Source organism: Pipistrellus kuhlii, unplaced genomic scaffold, assembly GCF_014108245.1.
Source record: "Pipistrellus kuhlii isolate mPipKuh1 unplaced genomic scaffold, mPipKuh1.p scaffold_m20_p_7, whole genome shotgun sequence".
Lineage (NCBI taxonomy): Eukaryota > Metazoa > Chordata > Mammalia > Chiroptera > Vespertilionidae > Pipistrellus > Pipistrellus kuhlii.
In genome coordinates, this window is record NW_023425573.1 from 35,133,953 (window position 1) to 35,155,764 (window position 21,812).

At 38.6% G+C, this 21,812-nt stretch overlaps 1 protein-coding gene across 1 annotated transcript in view; it reads right to left on the reverse strand.

Annotated features, from left to right (window-relative positions):
- The window catches only part of AGPS (alkylglycerone phosphate synthase), a 106,129-nt gene extending 85,377 nt beyond the window's left edge, over positions 1 to 20,752 (reverse strand). Inside the window, exon 1 of the mRNA XM_036421106.2 lies at positions 20,354 to 20,752. Within this exon, the coding sequence (XP_036276999.1) occupies positions 20,354 to 20,607 (254 nt within the window). The 5' untranslated portion in view covers positions 20,608 to 20,752. The remainder of the gene's footprint in view (positions 1 to 20,353) is intronic.
- Between the last annotated feature and the right edge of the window lie 1,060 nt (positions 20,753 to 21,812).

Consider the following 21,812-nt stretch of genomic DNA (forward strand, 5'->3'; position numbering starts at 1 on the left):
CTCAGGGCTTCTGGCTGAACAATGCTCCCCCTGGTGGTCAGTGCATGTCATAGTAACTGGTCATTCCACCTATTGTCAATTTGCATATTAGCTTTTTATTATATAGAATAATGAATTCTGACACTTGGAATAATGACCCCAAAGAATTGCAAGCACTAAAATGAAGAATGATAAAAGAATCACCAACTTTCCAAAAAAATTCAAAGATTTAAATCTCAACTAACCCCAGATATCAATTAACCAGGCTGATCTCTCAGACTTACTAATTTCTTAGATCTAAATCTAACTACATCAAATTCAATGCCTTCAAAATGGAAGACTCCTCCTGGCAAGAAAATAAAAATGTGGCTTGATTTTACTATATGTAAAACAAAACAAAACAGTGTTTTGTTTCTTTTTGAACATGTACACATCTGAACACAGTACCAAATGGTGAGAAACTACTGTATTAGCTGGTGTAACAAATGAAAATGGAGAATAAAATAGCATCACATATACACAAGGTGGCAGTATTCTCCCATCATATAAAGACACAGTATTCTGCATTACACTGGGCTGTTTGCACAATTTTTAACTGAAATATTTAGAGGTGCCATTATTACTATTTTTATTTTTATTATCATTATTATGAAAACTATAAAAAGTTACTTTATTCTAAAAATGAGAAATTTTTATTTTACATCTCTGTACATACACTGTCAAATTATTATTCCTCTAATAATAAACTATAAGAATTCTGAAGAAAATGCAAAACTTACATACACATTACTATTTCTAGTCCTAAAATTTTTCATTAAAAATATGCTTTAACCTAGTTTTATTTTGGGTTAGCAATAAAAAGTTCAATTAATTAATAACTTTAAAAAAGTAATCTTCCCCCCAATGTAATTCCAATAATCAAAATTCTAATAAAAGACACTTCACCACTCAGTTCAAATGAAAACCAAATTTTCACCTATCTTTTCCAATTTAAACAATAAGAAAATACCATATAATCTTTTAGCTTTAGAAAAAATAAAAACTGAAGTATAAAAAACTTAAGCCCCAAAGCTGGATTTCTAACTAGTCACACTCAGTATCAGTTAAATTCAAATTAATTCCATGTGTAGTACAATATATTTAAGTTAAAAAACAAACAAACAAACAAAAGCAGCCCAACTGATGGGGCTCAGTGGTTGAATGTAAACCCTTGAACCAGGTTTGATTCCTGGTCAGAGTATATGCCCGACTGCAGGCTGGATCCCCAGAAGAGAGCGTGCAGGAGGTAGCTCACTGATGATGTTTCATCTTTGTTTCTATCTCTCTATTCTTCTCTCTTCCTCTCTCTGAAATCAATAAAAATATATTTTGAAAAATAAATTTAAAAATAAAAAAACATTTCAAGGATTTTTGTGCTAATTAAAATCCTTTTTAACTGGGTATATGCTTAATTATTTCAATATCCAGATAACTTAAAAAAAATCATAAAAATAAAGTGATAAAAAGTGATGAGAAAGATACCAAGATAAACAGATATATCTCTGAAACGACTTATTACCAAAAAAATCCAATAAATAAAATAATATTTCTACTGGCTTTTTTTAATTGAAGCTGAGTTCTCATTAGAAATATAAAGGTTTAATGAGGGGAGAAAACTATAGAATACTGTTTAAGTCTAAATTTAATTTGAAATGTATATACCTTAAAATACATTTAAAACCATATTCATATCTAACCTACAGATCCTACAAAATTAATTCTAAAATTCAATAGAAAAATCCCTATAAAACTAATTACAATGTTTACTGCCTCAATCTAACAATGCAACCAATTCTCTTTCAAATAATTTAATCTAAATAGCTTACTTATAAGTTCAATAATTTATGTGTATTATAAGAGAAACCTCTTTATAATAAAGACCAGAAAAAAATCAAACAGAAGTCATGGATAGATTGTCATGTCATAATTATTAACACTGCTACAAATCTCATAATTCCAACATGGTTAAAACATCTGAATTAGAAAATAAATAAATGCCATTAGGCTTTGATAGCTTGACAACAATCACCTAGATCAAAGGATATTTCCTCTTGCCCTGACTAAAATTCACCAAGCTATCTCTTCTAATTATACTCTATTTCCTGCAGAGAAAAACTGGCCAATGAAATATCCAGGAGGTTTGACATTTTAGTTTCTCATCATGAATTAGTCTACTGGCATTCTAATTAACTGGTAACTAGTGAGGATAGTTAACACAAGTCAGACTACCTAAATATGACTGACACTAGACCATGACAAGATCAAGTTTCTGGCCAGGTAGACAAGATAATATTCCTGCCCTCCAAACAGTAAGACCTCTTGCAAAACCTGGACATTATCATGCAACACTTTGATTTCAACATATACTTCAATCTCCTCTCAATATTTCCACTGTAAGTTTTAAAACTCTAGTTGCCATAGTAAAAATTTATATATAACTTCTATATAATAAGTTATTAATCAATTTTCTAATTTTTTCTAATGTTTTAGTGTAAGATAAATTAACAATAAGATTACAACATAGAAAGTTGTTCTCAAGAACATGGAGAGCCGAAACTGGTTTGACTCAGTGGATAGAGCGTCGGCCTGCGGACTGAAAGGTCCCAGATTCGATTCCGGTCAAGGGCATGTACCTTGGTTGCAGGCACATCTCCAGTAGGGAATGTGCAAGAGGCAGCTGATTGATGTTTCCCTCTAATCGATGTTTCTAACTCTCTATCCCTCTCTATTCCTCTCTGTAAAATAAATCAATAAAATATATATTTTTTAAAAATCAATAAAAAATATAGTTTAAAAAAGAGAGACAATGAAATGGATATTCCATGTTCATGGATTGGAAGAATTAACAATTAAAATGTCCACATTACCCAAAGCAATATACAGATTTAATATAATCTCCATCAAAATCCGTTGTCATTTTTTATTTTTAAAAATAATTCTTTATTATTAAAAGTATTACATATTACATATGTCCCTTTTTTCTCCCAGTGACTACCTCCAGCCTACCCTTGCCCCATGCCCCAGGCCTTCACCACCATATTTTCTGTGTCCATGGTTTAAAGGTCTTTGGTTGATTACCTCCCACCCACACACCCTCCCCTCCTATATTCCATACTCTGTTCCAAACTTCCCTGTCTCTGGATCAACTCTGTTCATCAGTTTATTTTGTTACTTAGATTCCACATATGAGTGAGATCATGTGATATTTTGTTGCCATTTTTTAAATAAATAGAACAAAAATTAATCAGATTTGTATGAAACTACAAAAGACCCTGAATAGCCAAAGGAATCTGAGAAAAAAGAATGAAGCTAGAGGCATCACAATACCTGACTTCAAATTATACTACAGAGCAAGGATAATCAAAACAGCATGATACTGATAGAAAAAACAGACACACAGAGTCCTGGCCAGTGTTCCTCAGTGGTAAGAGCATAGGCCTGCTCATTAAATGGTCTCAGGTTTGATTCCGAGTCAAGGGCACATACCTGGAGGGTTTGCAGATTCAATTCCTGGCCCCAGTCATGGTGAGTGAGAGAGGCAACCAATCAATGTGTCTCTCTCACATTGATATTTCTCTCTCTCTCCCACCTCTCTGCCACTCTCTCTAAAAAGCAATGGAAAAAATATCCTCAGGTGAGGATTGACAAAAAAGAAGACACACAGACCAATGGAACAGAATTGAGAACCCAGAAATAAAATCACATGTATATATAGGCAAATAATTTTTGAGAAAGGAGTCAAAAACACACAATGGAGAAAAGAAAGTCTCTGGTGCTGGGATAATTGGAAAGCCACATGCAAAAGAATGAAACTAAACTAAAGTTTGTCCCCATGTACAAAAATTAATTCAAAATGGGTCAAAGACCTAAATGTAAGATCTGAAAATAAATTACATATAAGAAAACATAGGTACTAAACTCATGGAGCTTGGTCTTATGGAAGAATTTATGAATTTCACCCCAAAGGCAAGGAAAGTAACAGCAAATATAAATGAATGAGACAATAACTAAACTAAAAATCTTCTGCACAGCAAAAGAAAATGCCAACAAAACAAAAGGACGACTGAGTGGGAGACGATATTTGCAAACAACAGCTCTAATAAGGGGCTAATATCTAAAATATTAAAGGAACATTTGTAATAATCTGAATAAAGATTTATTTTAAAAAATAATAAATAAAATAAAATATATAAAGGACTTATCTGCCTATACATCAAACAAACTACCCAACTACAATAAAAAATGGGCAAAGGACCTGAACAGACACTTTTTCCAGGAAGATATACAAATGGCCAATAAATATATGAAAGAAAGCTCAACTTCACTAGCTACGTATTAGGGAAATACATATCAAAACTACAATGAAATACCTCATAACTACTAGAATGGATTATAACAAGAATATGGGTGGCGTAGATTTGGGAGATGGAGTTATGGTGGCCTACACGGCTACCAGTAATAGAGTAAAAAAATTTTATAAAAATTTTTTTCTACGATTAATTGATATGTGCTGCTTCAATGCATATATTATATACAAAAAAGATAAAGGTCATTTGGATCGATTATACTTTTTGGTAGATAACAACATAGTGAAAACCCACCCAAAGACATCAACAAGTAGCTCTACATTTAAACCATCATGCTTAGTTGAAAGGCATTTTCCAGAACAAATGAAAAGCGATATAGGAAAAACTAAATCCAGGAAATGCCGAGTTTGCTACAAAAAAGGTGTTAGGAAAGAATCTACATACTGGTGTCCAGACTGTAAGGTAGCACTATGTATCAACAATTGTTTTAAAATGTATCACACGGAAGTTGAGTTTTGAATTTTTACATCTATATTTCAGTTTTTTAAACCCAATATTTCTATTTTATTTGTGTGCTTTTGTTTATTGTTCTATAATTAACTTTTTTATATTTTTTATTGTGTATATAAATAAAACGAAAACAAAAAAACATTTATTCACAAAGACATATGCACCCTTATGTTCAATGCAGCACTATTCACGGTGACCTAGACATGGAAACAACAAAAGTGTCCTTTGATAGATGATTGGATAAAGACAATAAGGTACATATGTACCATACAATACTACCGAGCCATGAGACAACACAGATGGACTTGCATCTGTGACAACACAGATGGACCTTGAGAATATTACACTAAGCAAAATAAGTCAGTCAGAAAAAGCTAACAACCATATGACTTCACTCATATTTGAGATATAAAACTGAAACTCATAGACACAGACAATGGTATGGTGGTTACCAGAGGAAAGGGGGGTGGGAGAGTAGTAAAGGGTAAAAGAGAGAGAAGATATGGTGATAGAAGGTAATTTGACTTTGGGTGGTGGGCACACAACATAATATACAGATCATGTATCATACATAATATGTATACTTAAAACATACATAATCTTATTAACCAATGTCACCCCAATAAATGTAATCTTTAAAAATAAAGTGATATTTTAGTTGAGGAGCAATTTTCATTAAAAATACATTTTTTTAGAAAATTGTGTCAACGAGGTCCAATTCCTTATAACACTTGCTCTGAATTGATGAATGAAAGGAAAAGAATATATAGATATGGGAGGAAAAATCTTATAGACAGACGCACAAAGAAGTGGGGAAAGAGGGGAGGACTGGGGCAAATAAGGCAAGGCCAACCTTATCCCTTGGCAGAATAATATGGCATTCACTATTCATTGTAGATTCCTGGGGTGCCTTCCCTTTCCCCCAAACTTCTCTTATTCCCTATCAAATTCTAACAATTAGAAATTCATTATTGTTTGGATAATCTCCTTGAAAACAGAAATATAGTAGTTCCCTTTTTCTCAGTTTTGCTTTTTACAGTTTTAGTTACCCATAATTAATTGCAATCCGAAAATATTAAATAAAAATTCCCAAAATAAAGAATTACTAAGTTTCAAGTTGTGTATCATTCTGAGTAGCGTGATGAAATCTCCTGGAGGAGCACAACCTATGACATAGTGTGAGCCTATATGCAAATTCCCCTCAACAGTAGTTTTTATTGGTAATTTGATGAGGAAAATATTATGTATTATGGGTATTTTATTGGCATTTGAAAAATTACTATTGAAGTTTGTCTCTTGCTTATTGTTCACTTCAAATATGTCCTTTATTGTTCCATTAGTCCATTTTTTTCCTTTTAGTGAAAAATTTATTTGTTCTTATTGACTTGAAAAATCACAGTATACAATAGCACCCTCCCCACCCCATCTGCAGTTTTGCTTTCCACAGTTTCAGCTACTCATGGTGGTTACCCTCAATTGCAGTCCAAAAATATTAAATAAAAAATTCCAGAAATAAACAATTTGTAAGTTTTAAACAGAGGGCCATTCTAAGTAACGTGATGAAAATCACTTGCCATCCTGTTCTCTTCCGCTTGGGATGTGACTCATCCCTTTGTCCGGCATCTCCCTGCTGTTTATGCTACCGCCCTCCAGTCACTTAGTAAACATCTACATTATCAGATTCTCACAGCATCGCAGTGCCTGTGTTCAAGTAATCCTACGTTACAATACCAACATCATTCACCTCACTTCATCTAGTTACATAGGCATTGTATCATAATCTTACTACATCACAAGAAGAGTGAGTACAGTACAATAAGATAGAGACCACATTCACATAACTTTTATTACAGTATATTGTAACAATTGTCCTATTTTGCTATTAGTTGTTGTTGTTAATCTTTTAGTGTGCCTATTTTACAAATTAAACTTTATCGTAGGTATGTATGTATAGGAAAAAAACATATCCAAGGTTTCAGGTACCCATTGATGATCTTGAAACGTATGCCACATGGGTAAGGGGGGACTACTGTACAGACTATTAGTCGTTTCTATTTGTAGTAGTATGTATTCCTAATATTTTGTGTTCAGGCATGTACACCTATATACATGTATACAAGTTTGATACATGCCATTCTGGAACCCTAGAAAGACAGAACCATAGTATTGGTTAGCTTCATGTACTGGGCTACATAAATGAGGAAAACAACCCAAATCAGTAGCTCAAAGTTGTCCTAGCAAAAGACAACCAAAAAAGATGTATACTTCCCTTGGCCACATGTATTTCCTGGACTATAAGTTTCATGATTTGTTCCCTCCACTGTCCACTTATAATTTAAACAAATGTTGTGATCCAAACTTTCTCTACCACCAACTGGGAAAATGCTAATTCACTTCCATTGTTCCCTCCCTGCTTGTTAGTAATAGGAAGAGGAATTAAATGACAAGCTTATTATACTGACCAATGTGTAAGTGATTAAAGCTCATTTCTGTTACAGCCTTACATTTCTGCAAAAACCATAAAACTAAACAAAACAAAGAAAATATGAATATCTCCAAAACTATTTGTCATTTTAACCCAGAAAACAAGCCTCTGAGATCCCTTTTTTTTTGCTGTCATCCAGGGGAAAGCCACCCATACCCTTGCAAGACCATAAAAAAACCAACACTGTCCCATCACCATGAAACAGGAGGTCATGGTTCAACTCACGATCAGGGCACATGCCTGGGTTGCAAGCTCCAGCCCCAGTGGAGGGTGTGCAGGAGGCAGCCGATCAATGATTCTCATCATTGATGTTTCTCTCTCTCCCTCTCCCTTCCTCTTTGATATTGATTAAAAAAAAAAACAAAAAAACAAAAACTAAAATAACAAAGTGCCTAGAAATCTAGTCAAAGATGGGGAAGGAAATGGAGATGTTGAAAGTTATTTATATATCTTGACATAATATTTGCTTTACAGAATTCCCCCTATAGTGGTAAAAGCTAATACAGTCTAAATAGCTGAGGTTATTAAGGGAGAAAATACAAAAGAACTGAAAATTGATCTTAAGGATCTGTAAATTTAGGAAGCAAAAAGAAGAAAAGTCAGCAAAAGCATGACCGGAAAAACAGGAAGGGTAAGAAGAAAACCAGGATAGTGCAATAGCATGAGAGCTAAAGAGATAAGGATATCTACCAGGATATCTACTGAAAACTGGTTAAGAGGATGACTAGGGGGAAAAACCAAGATGGTGGTATGGGTAAACACCTAAACTGCTGCCTTGCACAACAATTTCAAAACTACAACTAAAGACAAAACGGACATCATCCAAAACCACAGGAAGGCTGACTGAGTGGAAATGCTACAACTAGAAGAAAAGAGGAAAGCACACTGAGACTCAAAGGAGCTGCAGAAGGCAGAGATACAAAGGCGCGCTCACAGAGAGGACTGGCAACTGAGTACATGGTTGTCTTTCTCAATCAGGAGAGAGACAAAAGCTCCTGTAGGCTCTGAACTCCAGTTCCAAGCGAGAGTCTGAGGACCCAGATTCAATTGGGGAGAAACTGGACTGTCTGGGAGCGGGTGAAACTCAAGGGTGGTTTTCTCTCAAGAGGTGCTTGCAGGGATTACTGCAGGACACTGAGACCCAGGGGTCTCTGAGGGAAGGGTTGACGGGAAGCCATTGCTGTCTGCTCTGCTTTGAGACTCAGCCCCATCCAAGCTGAGCACAGAGGCTTTTGCAAGTCTTGTCCCATAAGGCTGTCTCCAGCACAGAAGTTCTCCCAGCACGGACACAGTTGATCTTCCCAGCCAATTGGCCTGGACGTCAATACCTCCCAGTGATATCAACAACAACCTAGGCTTAACTACAGCAACACTGTACACACAGTCCACAAAGGGGTACATCAAGAGTGTCCACCTCAGGTAACTGGGGAGGCTGAGTCACTGGGCCTATAAGACACCCAGCACACAAAGCCACTCTATCAACTCAGGGAAGCAGCCAAAATGCAGAGACAAAGAAACAGGTCACAAATAAAAGAAATGGAGGAAAGCAAATGACTGGATATAGAGTTCCAAACCACAGCTATAAATTTTTCAAGAATTTTCTAGAAAAGGCCGATAAATTTAGTGAGACACTCAAGGATATGAAAAAGGACCAACTAGAAATTAATCATACACTGGCTGAAATAAAAATTAGTACACAGAGATCCAACAACAGACTAGAGGAATGCAAGAATCAAGTCAAAGATTTGAAATACAAAGAAGCAAAAATAAATAAACAAACAAACAAATAAATAACTTGAAAAGCAAAAAGATTCCAAAAATATAAAGACAGTGTAAGAAGACTCTGGGATAACTTTAAGCATACCAACATCTGAATTAATTGGGTGCCAGAAGAAGAGAGAGAGCAAGATACTGAAAACCTATTTGAAGAAATAATGACAGGAAACTTCCCCTACCTGGTGAAAGAAATAGACTTACAAGTCCAGGAAGCACAGAACCCCTAAAAAAAAAAAAAAAGGAATCCAAAGATGACCACACCAAGACACATCATAATTAAATGCCAAGAGCAAAAGACAACGAGAGAATCTTACAAGCAGCAAGAGAAAAACAGTTACCTACAAGGGAGCACCCATATGACTTCCAGCTGATTTCTCAACAGAAACTATGCAGGCCAGACAGGAGTGGAAAGAAATAGTCAAAGTGATGAGTAACAAGAACTCTACCCAGCATAGCTATCATTCAGAATTGAAAGTCAGATAAAGAGCTTTATAGGTAAGAAAAGGCTAAAGGAGTTCATAAATGCCAAACCAGTATCATATTAAATGCTGAAAGGTATTCTTTAAGAAGAGGAAGAAGAAAAAGGTAAAATAAAAATTATGAACAACAAATATATATCTATCAACAAGTGAATCTAAAAATCAAGTGATTCAAAAATCTGATAGCCAAAACCGGTTTGGCTCAGTGGATAGAGCATCAGCCTGCGGACTGAGGGTCCCAGGTTCTATTCCGATCAAGAGCATGCACACCTAGTAGGAGGTGTGCAAGAGGCAAATGATCAATGATTCTCTCTCATCGATGTTTCTAACTCTCTATCCCTCTCCTTTCCTCTTTGTAAAAAAAATCAATAAAATATATTTTAAAAAATCTGATAAGCAGAATAAACAGGTGAATATAATAGAATCAGGGGCATAGAAAGAGAGTGGACTGACAATTCTCAGGGGGAAAGGGGCGTGGGGGGTGCAGGAAGAGACTGGACAAAAAATTATACACCTATGGATGAGGACAGTGGCGGAGGCAGGTAAGGGCAGAGGGTGGGTGGGAACTGGGTGAAAGGGAGATATGGTGAGAAAAAAGAGGAACAATTGTAATCTGAACAATAAAGATTTATTTTTTTTTAAAAAGAGAATGAGTAGGAATTTTGTAATTAAGTTATTAAGGGCCATTTCCAGGAATCATTGACATAAGCAGAAAACAATTTCAAAGGCTCTTAGTCACATTCCTTTAAGAAGCAGGAAATGTCAATAAAGAAAAAAAAAAAAAAAGACTGACGACATGAGGAAATAACTCGATAACTCACGGAGCAAAATTCTGGGAATCTTGAAGGAATCATCAAAAAAGATGAGCAGATGGTTTGGCTATGACATCTTTCAAGGCATGATGGCCAGGGTTGTTAGCTCAGCTCGTTTAGTTGCCTGGGCAATTTTTAATCTGAGAGCACCACCACTACTTTCCTGGAAATAGCTGATTAGAGAAATGTAGATATGTGACCCAGCTATTGGGAAGAAGGGGATTCAATAATTCTATGCTACTGGCTAGAGAAGAGGGGTGGATATTTTACCATTGGACAGAAGAGCAGAAAAGGCTGACCTGCTTAGGGAAATACGAAGTAGATACTAGCAAGAAGGAAGGAATGCTAGCAAGAAATCTGATAGCTTTCTGATTCTTAGATCTAATTCCAGCTAGAGGCCAAGCTCCATTCCTGACCTCCAGTTCTTTGGCGCTCCTGTACACTTATAATAAATTTCCCTTTTCTGCTTTAACCTAACTCAAATTAATTAACATTTGTAACTGACAGTCCTAATGCACATATTACAAAACAAAAAATTCTTAAAATGGTTACCACTTGTATAAAATCTGAAGGCAAACTAGAATGTATTTTCTTAAAAAAATAACAGGTATCAGATAAAAAATAGGAAATAAAACCAAAAACAAACTAGTCATCTAATAGTTATGTTGTAAAGGTACAAATACTTTGTGAAGACTAAGTAGACAAAATACTATTTGGGAATCAAGCCAAAAGTAGAACATTTTACTTTAAAAATACAGAACTTTTAAATTTTATTTCAAGAAGAGATTACAACTATGTGAAAACACCAAGAAAATAAAGATTAAAAGGTTAGAGATATTAACTTAAAAATTCCCCCAATAGTGGTGAAAGCTAATATAGGAAATTACTTTAAAAATGAATCTCATTTTCTTTAAAATTCATAAAAAATGAGATGAATTAATGCTGGATTGAGGACAGATTAATAGATATGAAATAAGCAAACACAGTAAAATATTAATGGCAGAACTTAGTTGGTATAATAATTAATTTGCAATATGTTTAAATGTTTTCAAAATGGTATGTTGAGGGGAAAGAAAACTGCTGACAATATAATCCTTAAAGTGCACCACCTCATTCAGAGGGATTTGCCCAGATATGAAGTATTACAAGCCATCAAAATAAGTGAGGGGTGTACATTATTTACTGATAACAATAGGGTTTAAATTGGCACATCTAAGGCAGTTGCCTGAGCTCTCCTGGCCACCTCAGAGACCCGGGCAGGGTTAAGCACTGTTTCCTAGACACTCTGTGGCCATGTTTTGGTTTCCCCTTAGCAACTCAGGCCGAAGCATCTAATTTCATTTTAATCTGAATTTCTAGAAAGCTGCTTTCTTAAATTATTAATAGAAGATATAAACCTGCTCAAACACAATGGAAATCTTTTTCCTAGGATTTAAATCATTTCTAATTCTTTATTCTTGGTCAGAATTAAGTCCAAATAAGCAGTTGTCCTTTATTTCTGCTTTTGCCCATTGAAATAAGTGACGGATATATTCCAATGCTCTATAACTCATTAAAACTCTACTTAAAGATGTACCTTACAGAAATACTTAAAGATTTAATTATAAAAAGCCTATCATAACATTCTTTATAATAGGAAAGAAATTGGAAACAATTAAATATAATACAATTGGTACTAAATTTATAGCACCTTCATATAATACAATACTTGTAGAGTCACTGAAGGTATTGCACATTCATGGAAAGTTATATACAAGATAGTGATTGAAAATTAGTTTATTAGTAAACACATTATTACAGCATGATTTTATACACACACATCGTATCTGAAAAAATGTCAAGATGCTATAATGAATATCTCTTAATTAGTTTGGATGTTTGCCTTCATTTTATTTTATTTTTTCTGCAACAAAAACCTATAACATTTCAGAATAAATTATCCTTATATTTTTTATAATTGTAAAATAACTCCACATATTCTGCTGCTATCAAAATAAGACTTCTAGACACAGAATCCAAGATGGCTGCAAAGGTAAACACCTAGCCGCAGCCACACCTAATTTCAATAAAATACAACTAAAATATAAAATGGACATTATCCAGAACTACAGGAAAGTTGACTGACTGGAAATTCTACAACGAGAAGCAAGGAGAAAACCAGAAGGAAGCGCGGAGGAGCTGTAAAAGCATAAGGTACGGAGACACGGCGGAGAGGCAGTCACAGAGGCGCGCACATTGTGCGCAGAGGACGGACTGTTGACTCTGCTGCCAGATTGCCCTGGTGGGAAGGAGACAGAGGCTCCGGACTGTGCTGGGCCCCAGTTCTGACTCCTCTGAACCCCAGTTCTAAGCCAGACCCCAGGGACCCAGGCTCAAACAGAGGGAGCTGGGCTGTAAGGCAGAACCCCGGGGGAGCAGCAAAAGGAGGTCCCGGAGGCGCACATTGCACGCAGAGAAGGGACGGTTGGCTGTGCCGCAGGATTGCCCTGACGAGAAGGAGACAGGGGCTCCAGACTGCTCTGAACGCCACCTCCAAATGAACTGAACCCCAGTTCCGGGCTCATTGGGGAGGCCTACACTGTTTAGTAGCAGGCAAAAATCCAGGGCACCTTTCTCTCAGAGGTGCTTGCAGCGAGTACTGAAGGACCCGGGGGATGACTAAGACTCAGGAGCTGCATAGGGCATGGCTGATGGAAGCCAAGCCTATAGACTCCACCCTGAAACTCCGCCCCATCAGGGAAGTGGCAAAAATGCCAAGACAGCAAAATAGATCACAAACGAAAGAAATGGAGAACAAAAAGCGACTGGATATAGAGTTCAAAACCACACTTATAAGGTTGTTCAAGAATCTCCTAGAAAAGGCCGATAAAATAAAAGAGACCTATGAGGATATGAAAAGGGATCAACTAGAAATAATAAGGGATCAACAAGAAACAAAGAATACATTGTCTGAAATAAAAAATATTACACAGAGTCCTAGAAACAGAATGGAAGACCACAAAAATCAAGTCAAAGATTTGGAACATAAAGAGCCAGAAGACACTCCTCCGCAGAAGCAAGAAGGCAAGAGAATCCAGAAAATTGAAGATAATGTAAGAAACCTCTGGGACAACTTCAAGCGAACCAACATCAGAATTATGGGGGTCCCAGAAGATGAGAGAGAGCAAGATATCGAAAACATATTGAAAGAAATAGTGACATAAAACTTCCCCCACCTGGTGAAAGAATTAGACTTACAAGTCCAGAAAGCGCACAGAACTCCAAACAAAAGGAATCTAAAGAAGACCACACCAAGACAAATCATAATTAAAATTCCAAGAGCAAAACACAAAGAGAGAATATTAAAAGCAGCAAGAGCAAAGCAGGTAGTTACCTATAAAGGAGCACCTATACGATTGTCAGCTGATTTCTCAACAGAAACCATGCAGGCCAGACGGGAATGGCAAGAAATATTCAAGGTGATGAATACTAAGAACCTACAGCCAAAAATAATCTATCCAGCAAAGCTAACACACAGAATCAAAGGCCAGATAAAGAGCTTCACTAATAAAAAAAAGCTAAAGGAGTTCATCACCACCAAACCAGAATTATATGAATTGCTGAAGGGGGTTCTTTCAGAAGAGAAAGTAAATAACGATAAAAATTATGAACAAATACGTAACTATCAACAAGTGAATCTAAAAACGAAGGAAATTTAAAAAACTGATGAATATTAACTGTTGAATATAATATTGGGGTAGAATCAGAGGTATGGAAGGGGAGTGAACTGACGATTCTTGGGGAAAAGGGGAGAGACGGATGTTGGAAGAGACTGAATATAAACTGTGCATCTATGGATGAGGACAATGGGGGGTGGGAACCTGGTGGAGGAGAGAAATGGAGTGGGGGGGGGGGAGAGGAACATTTGTAATAATATGAACAATAAAGATTTATTTAAAAATTTAAAAAAATAATAAGACTTCTAAAAGCTATCCAGATAGTTGAAGACTCCTATCATTACTAAAGCCAACTGCCATACCAGTTTTATACTTTGCTAGTAGCCCTGCGCCAGTAGCTCTCTTCGGGACCTGGTCACTCTGCACCTGCTGGCCAGAGGCTCTCCACAGCCCAGAGACCCATCATGCTTGGCTCATTGCCACGGCGACAAAGCAAGCATTCTTCCAGGCCTCTCACAGTGCCCACTCTCAGCGCGGCCCCCTCCCCAGACTGGGGAACTCCAGCAGGACTGAGAGGACTGGGTGCCACCATCTTTGTGGCTATGAGCGCCGCCATCTTTGTGACAGAGTGATGGTTAATTTGCATATTACCCTTTTATTAGATATGATTATTAGATAGGATTGTCCATATTCTCCTACAGAAATTCTTTAGATCCTATTCTCATCCAAAATCAACGCTCTCATCAATGTTTTCACTCTCGGATTTAATTTTTGCATTAACATCTTTTTTTAAAATATATGTATATTTTATTGATGTTTTACAGAGAGGAAGGGAGAATTAGAAACATCGATGAGAGAGAAACATCAATCAGCTGCCTCCTGCACACCCCCCGCTGGGGACGTGCCCGAAACCAAGGTACGTGCCCTTGAATGGAATTGAACCCGGGACCTTTCAGTCCGCAGGCTGACGCTCTTTCCACTGAGCCAAACCAGTTTCGGCTGCATTAACATCTTGACATGGAATGGTAAACTCCAAACACGTGTAATCTATATTTCTTTTAAATGAAGTTGCCCTTCCATTTCTGTATCAGTCACTATTCCCCTCCCATACTTCTGTTATAACACCTAGGACCTTGCAGTAATAAAAGACACATCAGTCTTCCTTGGTAGGCCTGTAAGTCCCAGAAGGCAAAAATTAATGTGTTAATCTTCCCTTGTGCTTAGCACATAGAAAACACTGAATAAGTTGCCAACAAACTTGGATAGATGAAGTTTCAAACAGGTGAGGCAATGGCAAGAGAGCATCTAGCTGTTTTAAATGAATTAAAGGCTCCAGGCCTGGTATGATACTTAACAGTCTGATTTTGGAGTTACTATTCACAATGTGAGAAATCATGGGTAACAGGTAACAGAAAATAGCCAAATTGCCCCCCGCCCCATTCTAAAAAAAAAAAAAAGATTCCAAAAGCAATAGACTCTGATGCCTAAACCAGGAGAGACAGGTAAATTAGAAGCTGAAGTTTAAAAGGTACAGACCTTAAACAGTGGTTGGGGGAGGGGGTTTATGAACTAACTTCAGCTACACTTGTCCCTGTTACTCTCCTAATATGCCACCTTAGGATAGTTGCACACACTATTCCTCTGCCTGGATCACTCATTCAATTAGATATCCACATAACTAAACTCTCTCATCTCCTTCAAAATCTGCTCAAATGTCATGTTCTCCAGTGACTTCCTGTTTGAAATTTGAACCTAACCTCCTTACTCTGCTCCACTTTTTCTTTTTCCCATAGCACTTATCACCTGTTAGCAAACTTAAATTATTTATTATGTTTGGTTAATTTTTTCACCCATTGGAATGTAAGCTCCAGGAGCACAGATCTTTGCCCATTTGTGCACTGATGTAGCCCAAACACCTAGAACACAAGTAACTGATAAGTTCTTGCTGAATGCCCAAAATGGATGTGAGAAAGATTGTGAAGAAAAAAATGAATAGGACTTGGTGATATCAGTATGTATCAAGGAAAAAGCTCTAGACTTGAGATAAAAGAACTGAACCCAAATCTAAGATCTATCACTTACTAGCCAGCAAGTAACTATTTTCTGGCAAGTGTTTATGAACTTCAGTTACTGATCTGCGGTTAAGATCAGATGAGATAAATATGAGCAGCTGGGTAACTAAGAATTAATTATTAATTTGGATAAATCAATTCAAAAGACAGTTTAATATTAACAGAAAAGAATGAAAAGTGGTTCAGGAGTAAAAGTTGAAGGATGTGAGCATAGGATTGGTACTAATACTATGAGAAGTGAGAAAACCCAGAAAAGTAACTTCATTTGGGAATGAAAAAAGGACAGATAATGAGTTAGGTTTCAATCTATACATGTGCTGTCCAACATGGTATCATTAGCTACATATACCTATTTAAATTTTAATTAAAATAAAATCTAAAATTCAGCTCCTTTGTCACACTAGCCGTATTTCAAGTGCTTTTTAATGGCCACGTGCTTAGTGGCTACCATATTGTACAGCACAGATTACAGAACATTTCCATGATTACAGAAAGCTCTAGTACCTCTGATTAATAAAATTTGAGTTTATGCCAAAACCGGTTTGGCTCAGCAGTAGAGGGTCGGTCTGCGGACTGAAAGGTCCTGGGTTCGATTCCGGTCAAGGGCAAGTATATTGGTTGGGGGCACATCCCCAGTGGGGGGTGTGCAAGAGGGAGCTGGTCGATGTATCTCTCTCATCAACGTTTCTAGCTCTCTATCTCTCTCCCTTTCTCTCTGTAAAAAATCAATAAAATATATATTTTTTTAATTGTGTTGACAGAGTGACAGAATTCAAGTGGGTGTCATTTTAATATCCCTAATGCTATATTCTTATAAAGTTCAAACATCTTAGAAGGCAAAATCAACCATATAATCAATCTGAGTGGAAATTGCAAACTGAACATAACAAATTAAATAATTCGTATTACTTGTTTACAAAGTCCTGGGATGTATGAACATTCCCCACTTCATGGTATAAAGTCACCAACATGGCAACTATAAATAAAATTTGGAGAGTCCCAGTGAAATTGCCAGCAAGAAATTGGTTATCATTATAATTCCAAACTTCTGGTTAGTAACCTCAGATATGCTTGCAAGGCCAAGTATTACATGCAATAAAAAAGTTTTCTTAGTGAGTGATGATTCCTTAAGCTTCAAGTCTCACCCAAAAGGCAAAACTCCCTTGCCAAAAGTAAGTGCAGTTACCTAAAATGGAAACAGCCTTCCTTAATGAGTAAGCATATTTCAACTACAAAAAGATCCAGAATGAAATATAACAATATTTAAAAGAATCAAAGCCAGATGTTATGTTATTTTTTTGTTTGTTTTAGAAAGCTAAACAAAAAAAAATGATCTTTTATATACTTAAAAATTTTAAGAGAATCTGGTCTGTAAAAATGGCTGACTTGTAACAAATTTAAAATATGAAACTTGAGTAATAACTTCAATTGTAATTTTAAGCTGAAAACCTGTAAATTCAAAAATAATCCTATAAATTGAAAACTGCAGACTTTAAGATCACTGTGTTTACAAATTCAATGGACATCAATCATCTTCATCCATAGAAGCCTCATTCATTATCCTAATGTAGGGGTGTCGAACTCAATCAGAGAAGGGGCCAAAATCTAAAATCCAGCCTAAATCGTGGGCCGAATGGTTTACTGAACAGTCATAAACTGTCATTGTGATGGAAACGCAGCGGAGTGTAGTGATGACAGCGCGGTGCGGGCCACATTGCAAGGCCTGGCGGGACGGATTTGGCCCGAGGGCCTTGTGTTTGACACGTGTCCTAATGTAACTTAAAAGAAGACTTACTATTTTGCTCCATATACTGTAGACCAAGGTCCCTAAATCCAACCATTGGAATACACCTGATCTACCTACTTAGTTCTAAGAGTGTGAACCTGCATGTAAATATATAATCACACATAGCTATATGTGAATGAACAAACATAAATGTGCAAAAAGCCATTTGGAACACTTAAGTTTTAAACCCACTGATACCTAATATAATATCAAGTGAAGCCAGAAGCCAAGATATGATCCTTGATCCCTCCACATCCCCCACCATTCAGTAACCAAGTTATGAAAAATTTACCTCCTTTATTTTTTTCAAGTAGTATTTCTCATTAGGATAAAAGTCTCTTAATTGGTCTCCCTGTCTCTGAACTGAAAGAAAATTGCATCTACCATTTGTTGAGGGGGTTATGTAACCAGCACTGCATTAAGCACTTGATTCCCTGAACCCCACATTTTTCTGTTCTCACAGCAAACTGCCAACCAGGAACTATGGGCTTCATTTTCACAGATTGGGGGGACAGGAGCTCAGAGAAGTACTGTATTTTTCGGATCATAAGACGCACTTTTTTCCCCCCAGAAGTGGGGAGAAAAAGTCCCTGCGTCTTATGGTCCAAATATAGCCTACACATATACTTTAAAAAAACAAGTTTTTTTACTTGCCCGGCTCTGTGTGGTCTCTGTGTGCTTGCCCGGCTCTAAAATGGTTCTAAATGCTGCTGTTTACTTTACAGGGTTGATTACATGTGTTTATGACTGTAATGTTGGGTTTTAATGCACATAAAATATTTTAGGACACTATTTGTTTCAGAATCTTTTTTTCTTCATTTCCCTTCTCTAAAAACTGGTGCGTCTTATGGTCCGGTGCGTCTTATGGTCCGAAAAATACGGTAAGTGACTTGCCTAAGTCATGCAGCTGGAAGTGTAGTGGAAATTCAAACGCAGGTCTATGTTCCCATATCCTTAACCTTCTTCAATTCAGTCCCCAATGTTTCCTTTCCAAAAGGCAAATGGAATGTTTTATCTCACATACAGTGGTGCAAATAAGACCCAGTCTCTCCAGCCCTCATCTCCTGTCGTTCTCACCCTTTTCTTCACTCCCAGCAGCTCCCTAACCTGCCTCACTGCTTTATCTGTGAATGCACTTTTTCTGCCAAGAACACTTCTCTCCGTTGGCAGGCTACTTCCAACACAGATTTCAAGATTTACTCAAACGATCCTAATTCTGGAAAGCCTTTCCCCTAACAAATACATATCCAAAACTGGGTTAAGTGATCATTTGCTATGCTTATCAGCCAGTCTCTTATCAGACTGTATTATACAACTTTACCTGACAAGACTATTAGTTCCTTAAAAGCAAACAGTGCATTTTTAAATTTCTGTGTTTCTAGTACAATCGGTATGTATTAAGGAAGGACTCAATAAATGATGAATTAATAAATTCACCAACAGCAGTATAGCTTAAAAACTTGACCCTAAAGTTAATTTGATGTGCTTTCGAATTCTAACCTGCCACACTTGACAGGTACATCTGTCAAGCCTGAGCAGCCTGTAAATCTTTTTCATTTCTTCATCTGGAAAATGGTAGATAACTACACCTATCTCATTGTTTGGAGACAAGAGTAAAAAAATATACACATATACATATATACATATATATACATATATACGTGTGTGTGTGTATATATCGATATATATATCGATATATATATATATATATATATATATATATATATATATATATATATTTAGCACAATATCTGGCACAATGAAAGCACACAATCATTAGCGGCATTTCCCCCCCCACTCTCAAAGTTTATCCATGCTGACAAAGTCACATTTCATCGGGGCTTTAGGATTTTCTCCAAAAAAGAAGGAAGTTAAGATCTTTCCGCTTCAGTAACTACCATCACACCACACACCCTAAAATCACTATGTAGCATCTGAAGTTCACTGACTTCTTACCCACCCCACCCCCAGGTTCCTTCCCTCCAAGCAGAAGACCCTGCCCCTAAGCAAAAACCAGCCAGTGCCTTCTTCCCCAGAACCAGCGCATCTCCCCGGCGCCCGTTAGGGGAGATTCCCCATCCAGCACACCCTTACCACTCCTCCAAGATTCAAAAGAGAACCCCTTCCATCCATCCCAAGATCTCGGGCCCCCGCGGCCCCCCCCTCGAAAGTATTATTATTAGTTCAAGACAGAGAAGGCATTCCTGGCATTACGAAGCCAAGGAAGAGAGTCCTCTGAAAAGCTCCCCCCAAAAAGACTTCAGGTCTGTTCCTCTCCTTACCCTCGCCCTCATCCTCACCGTCCCCGGTCTGGTCCCCTCTCCCGAAGGCGGGGTGTCGGGACTCCCAGGGCCGGAGCCCCCCGCCCCCGGAGTCCCTGCCCTCCCCACCGCGCCCGGCCCTCCCGCGGGCGCGGCCTGCTCGCCGGCCGCCGCCCGGAGCCGCTACTCACCGCTTCTTGGGGAGGGCGCCCGGCTCCTGCGCGGCGGCGGCGGGGGCGGCCGTGGGCGCCGCCGGGGCCGCCGCCGCGGCTCCCCGCGCTTTGCACTCCTGGGCGCTCACCGCCGCCCGCGGCCGGCCCAGCAGATGGCCCGACAGGACCCGCAGCCGCCGCCCCGCGCGGTCCCGGTCCGGGTGCCGGTCCGCTGCAGCCCCGGAGCCCGCGCTCGCGCCCGCCGCGCCCGCTGCAGCCGCCGCCTCCGCCATGGCTTCCGCCTTGTGCCGCCGCCGTCCGGGCCGCTGGGCGCGGGTGAAAGGTCACTCAAAGCGGCGCCCGGCGCGACCATTCGCTGCGGCGCATCCCGGCAGCCACCGCGCGGCGACTGGGCGGCGGGTGCCATGCGCCTGGAGCTTTACATTCTCCGCTCCCGCCCACCCCGCCCCGCCCCACCCCGCCTTGGCGGCCACGCCTGGGACGGGGTGCACCTGCCCAGCAGGTGAGTTTGAACTACCCCCGGCCTGGCCCAGCTGAGCTGTGCTGGGACGGGACCCCAACCACAAACGCCCCCCCCCCCCCGAGTTGCCCTAGTACCCAAGGTGGTGGCCTGGGCCTCGGGATTTGGGGGCAGAAGCCTTGGATCAAGAGGCGTGGGCGGTGCTACTGGACCTGACAGAACCGGCTGCATCCTTTCCCTGAATATGCTAATACTGCTCCCCTTCTGCCCTCACTCCCTGCAGAATCACTACAGTAACTCAAAAGGGACTCCTTCCCCATAACCAGTGATAGCGGTCATGCTCTCATCGCCTACTTCGCGCCTCCCACTGTGCTTGAGTAATCCACATTTTATAGAAGAGAAAACTGAAGCCCCAGAGACACTCATTCTTCCAAGGTCAGTCATGCAGCTAGTAAATGCTAAAGCTGAGTTGCAACCTATGGTCTCTTTCCATTTCTGCCAGACAGGTTTTTTATTGCTACAGATAAAATCACCCAACACTGTTTCAAAACTTCTTGCTTATCTACAGATTGACCTTATTTCTGGAAACCGGCACTTGGTGAAATTGGGGGCATCTCAAAGGACAGTTCTCCATAACCGTTTCAGCAGTGGATTAGATTTCAGACTTGACCATCAGAATTAAAGTTTCTTTCTGCACAATGTGCATAATGTCTTGGGAATGGTAAGAGAAAGGGTTGCCATAAGGATTTTGAGCCCAGTGAAGTCACCTCCTTTCTGAATAACCGCCTTCTTTGTAACACTGGCTCTTAGGAAAAACTTAAGACATTTGAGGAGTTATATGACTAATACAAAAGAATGCTTTAGTGCTAGAAAATTCAGGTAGTAGGAGGACTTGGTTTGCACAGATCTTAAGAGATAGTTCAGCCTTAAATATCTAGTCTAACTCTGGAATCAATGAGCCCAAATCCTGGTCAGCTGCTGTTTCGAATCATTGTACTTTTGGTAGAGGAAGCCACT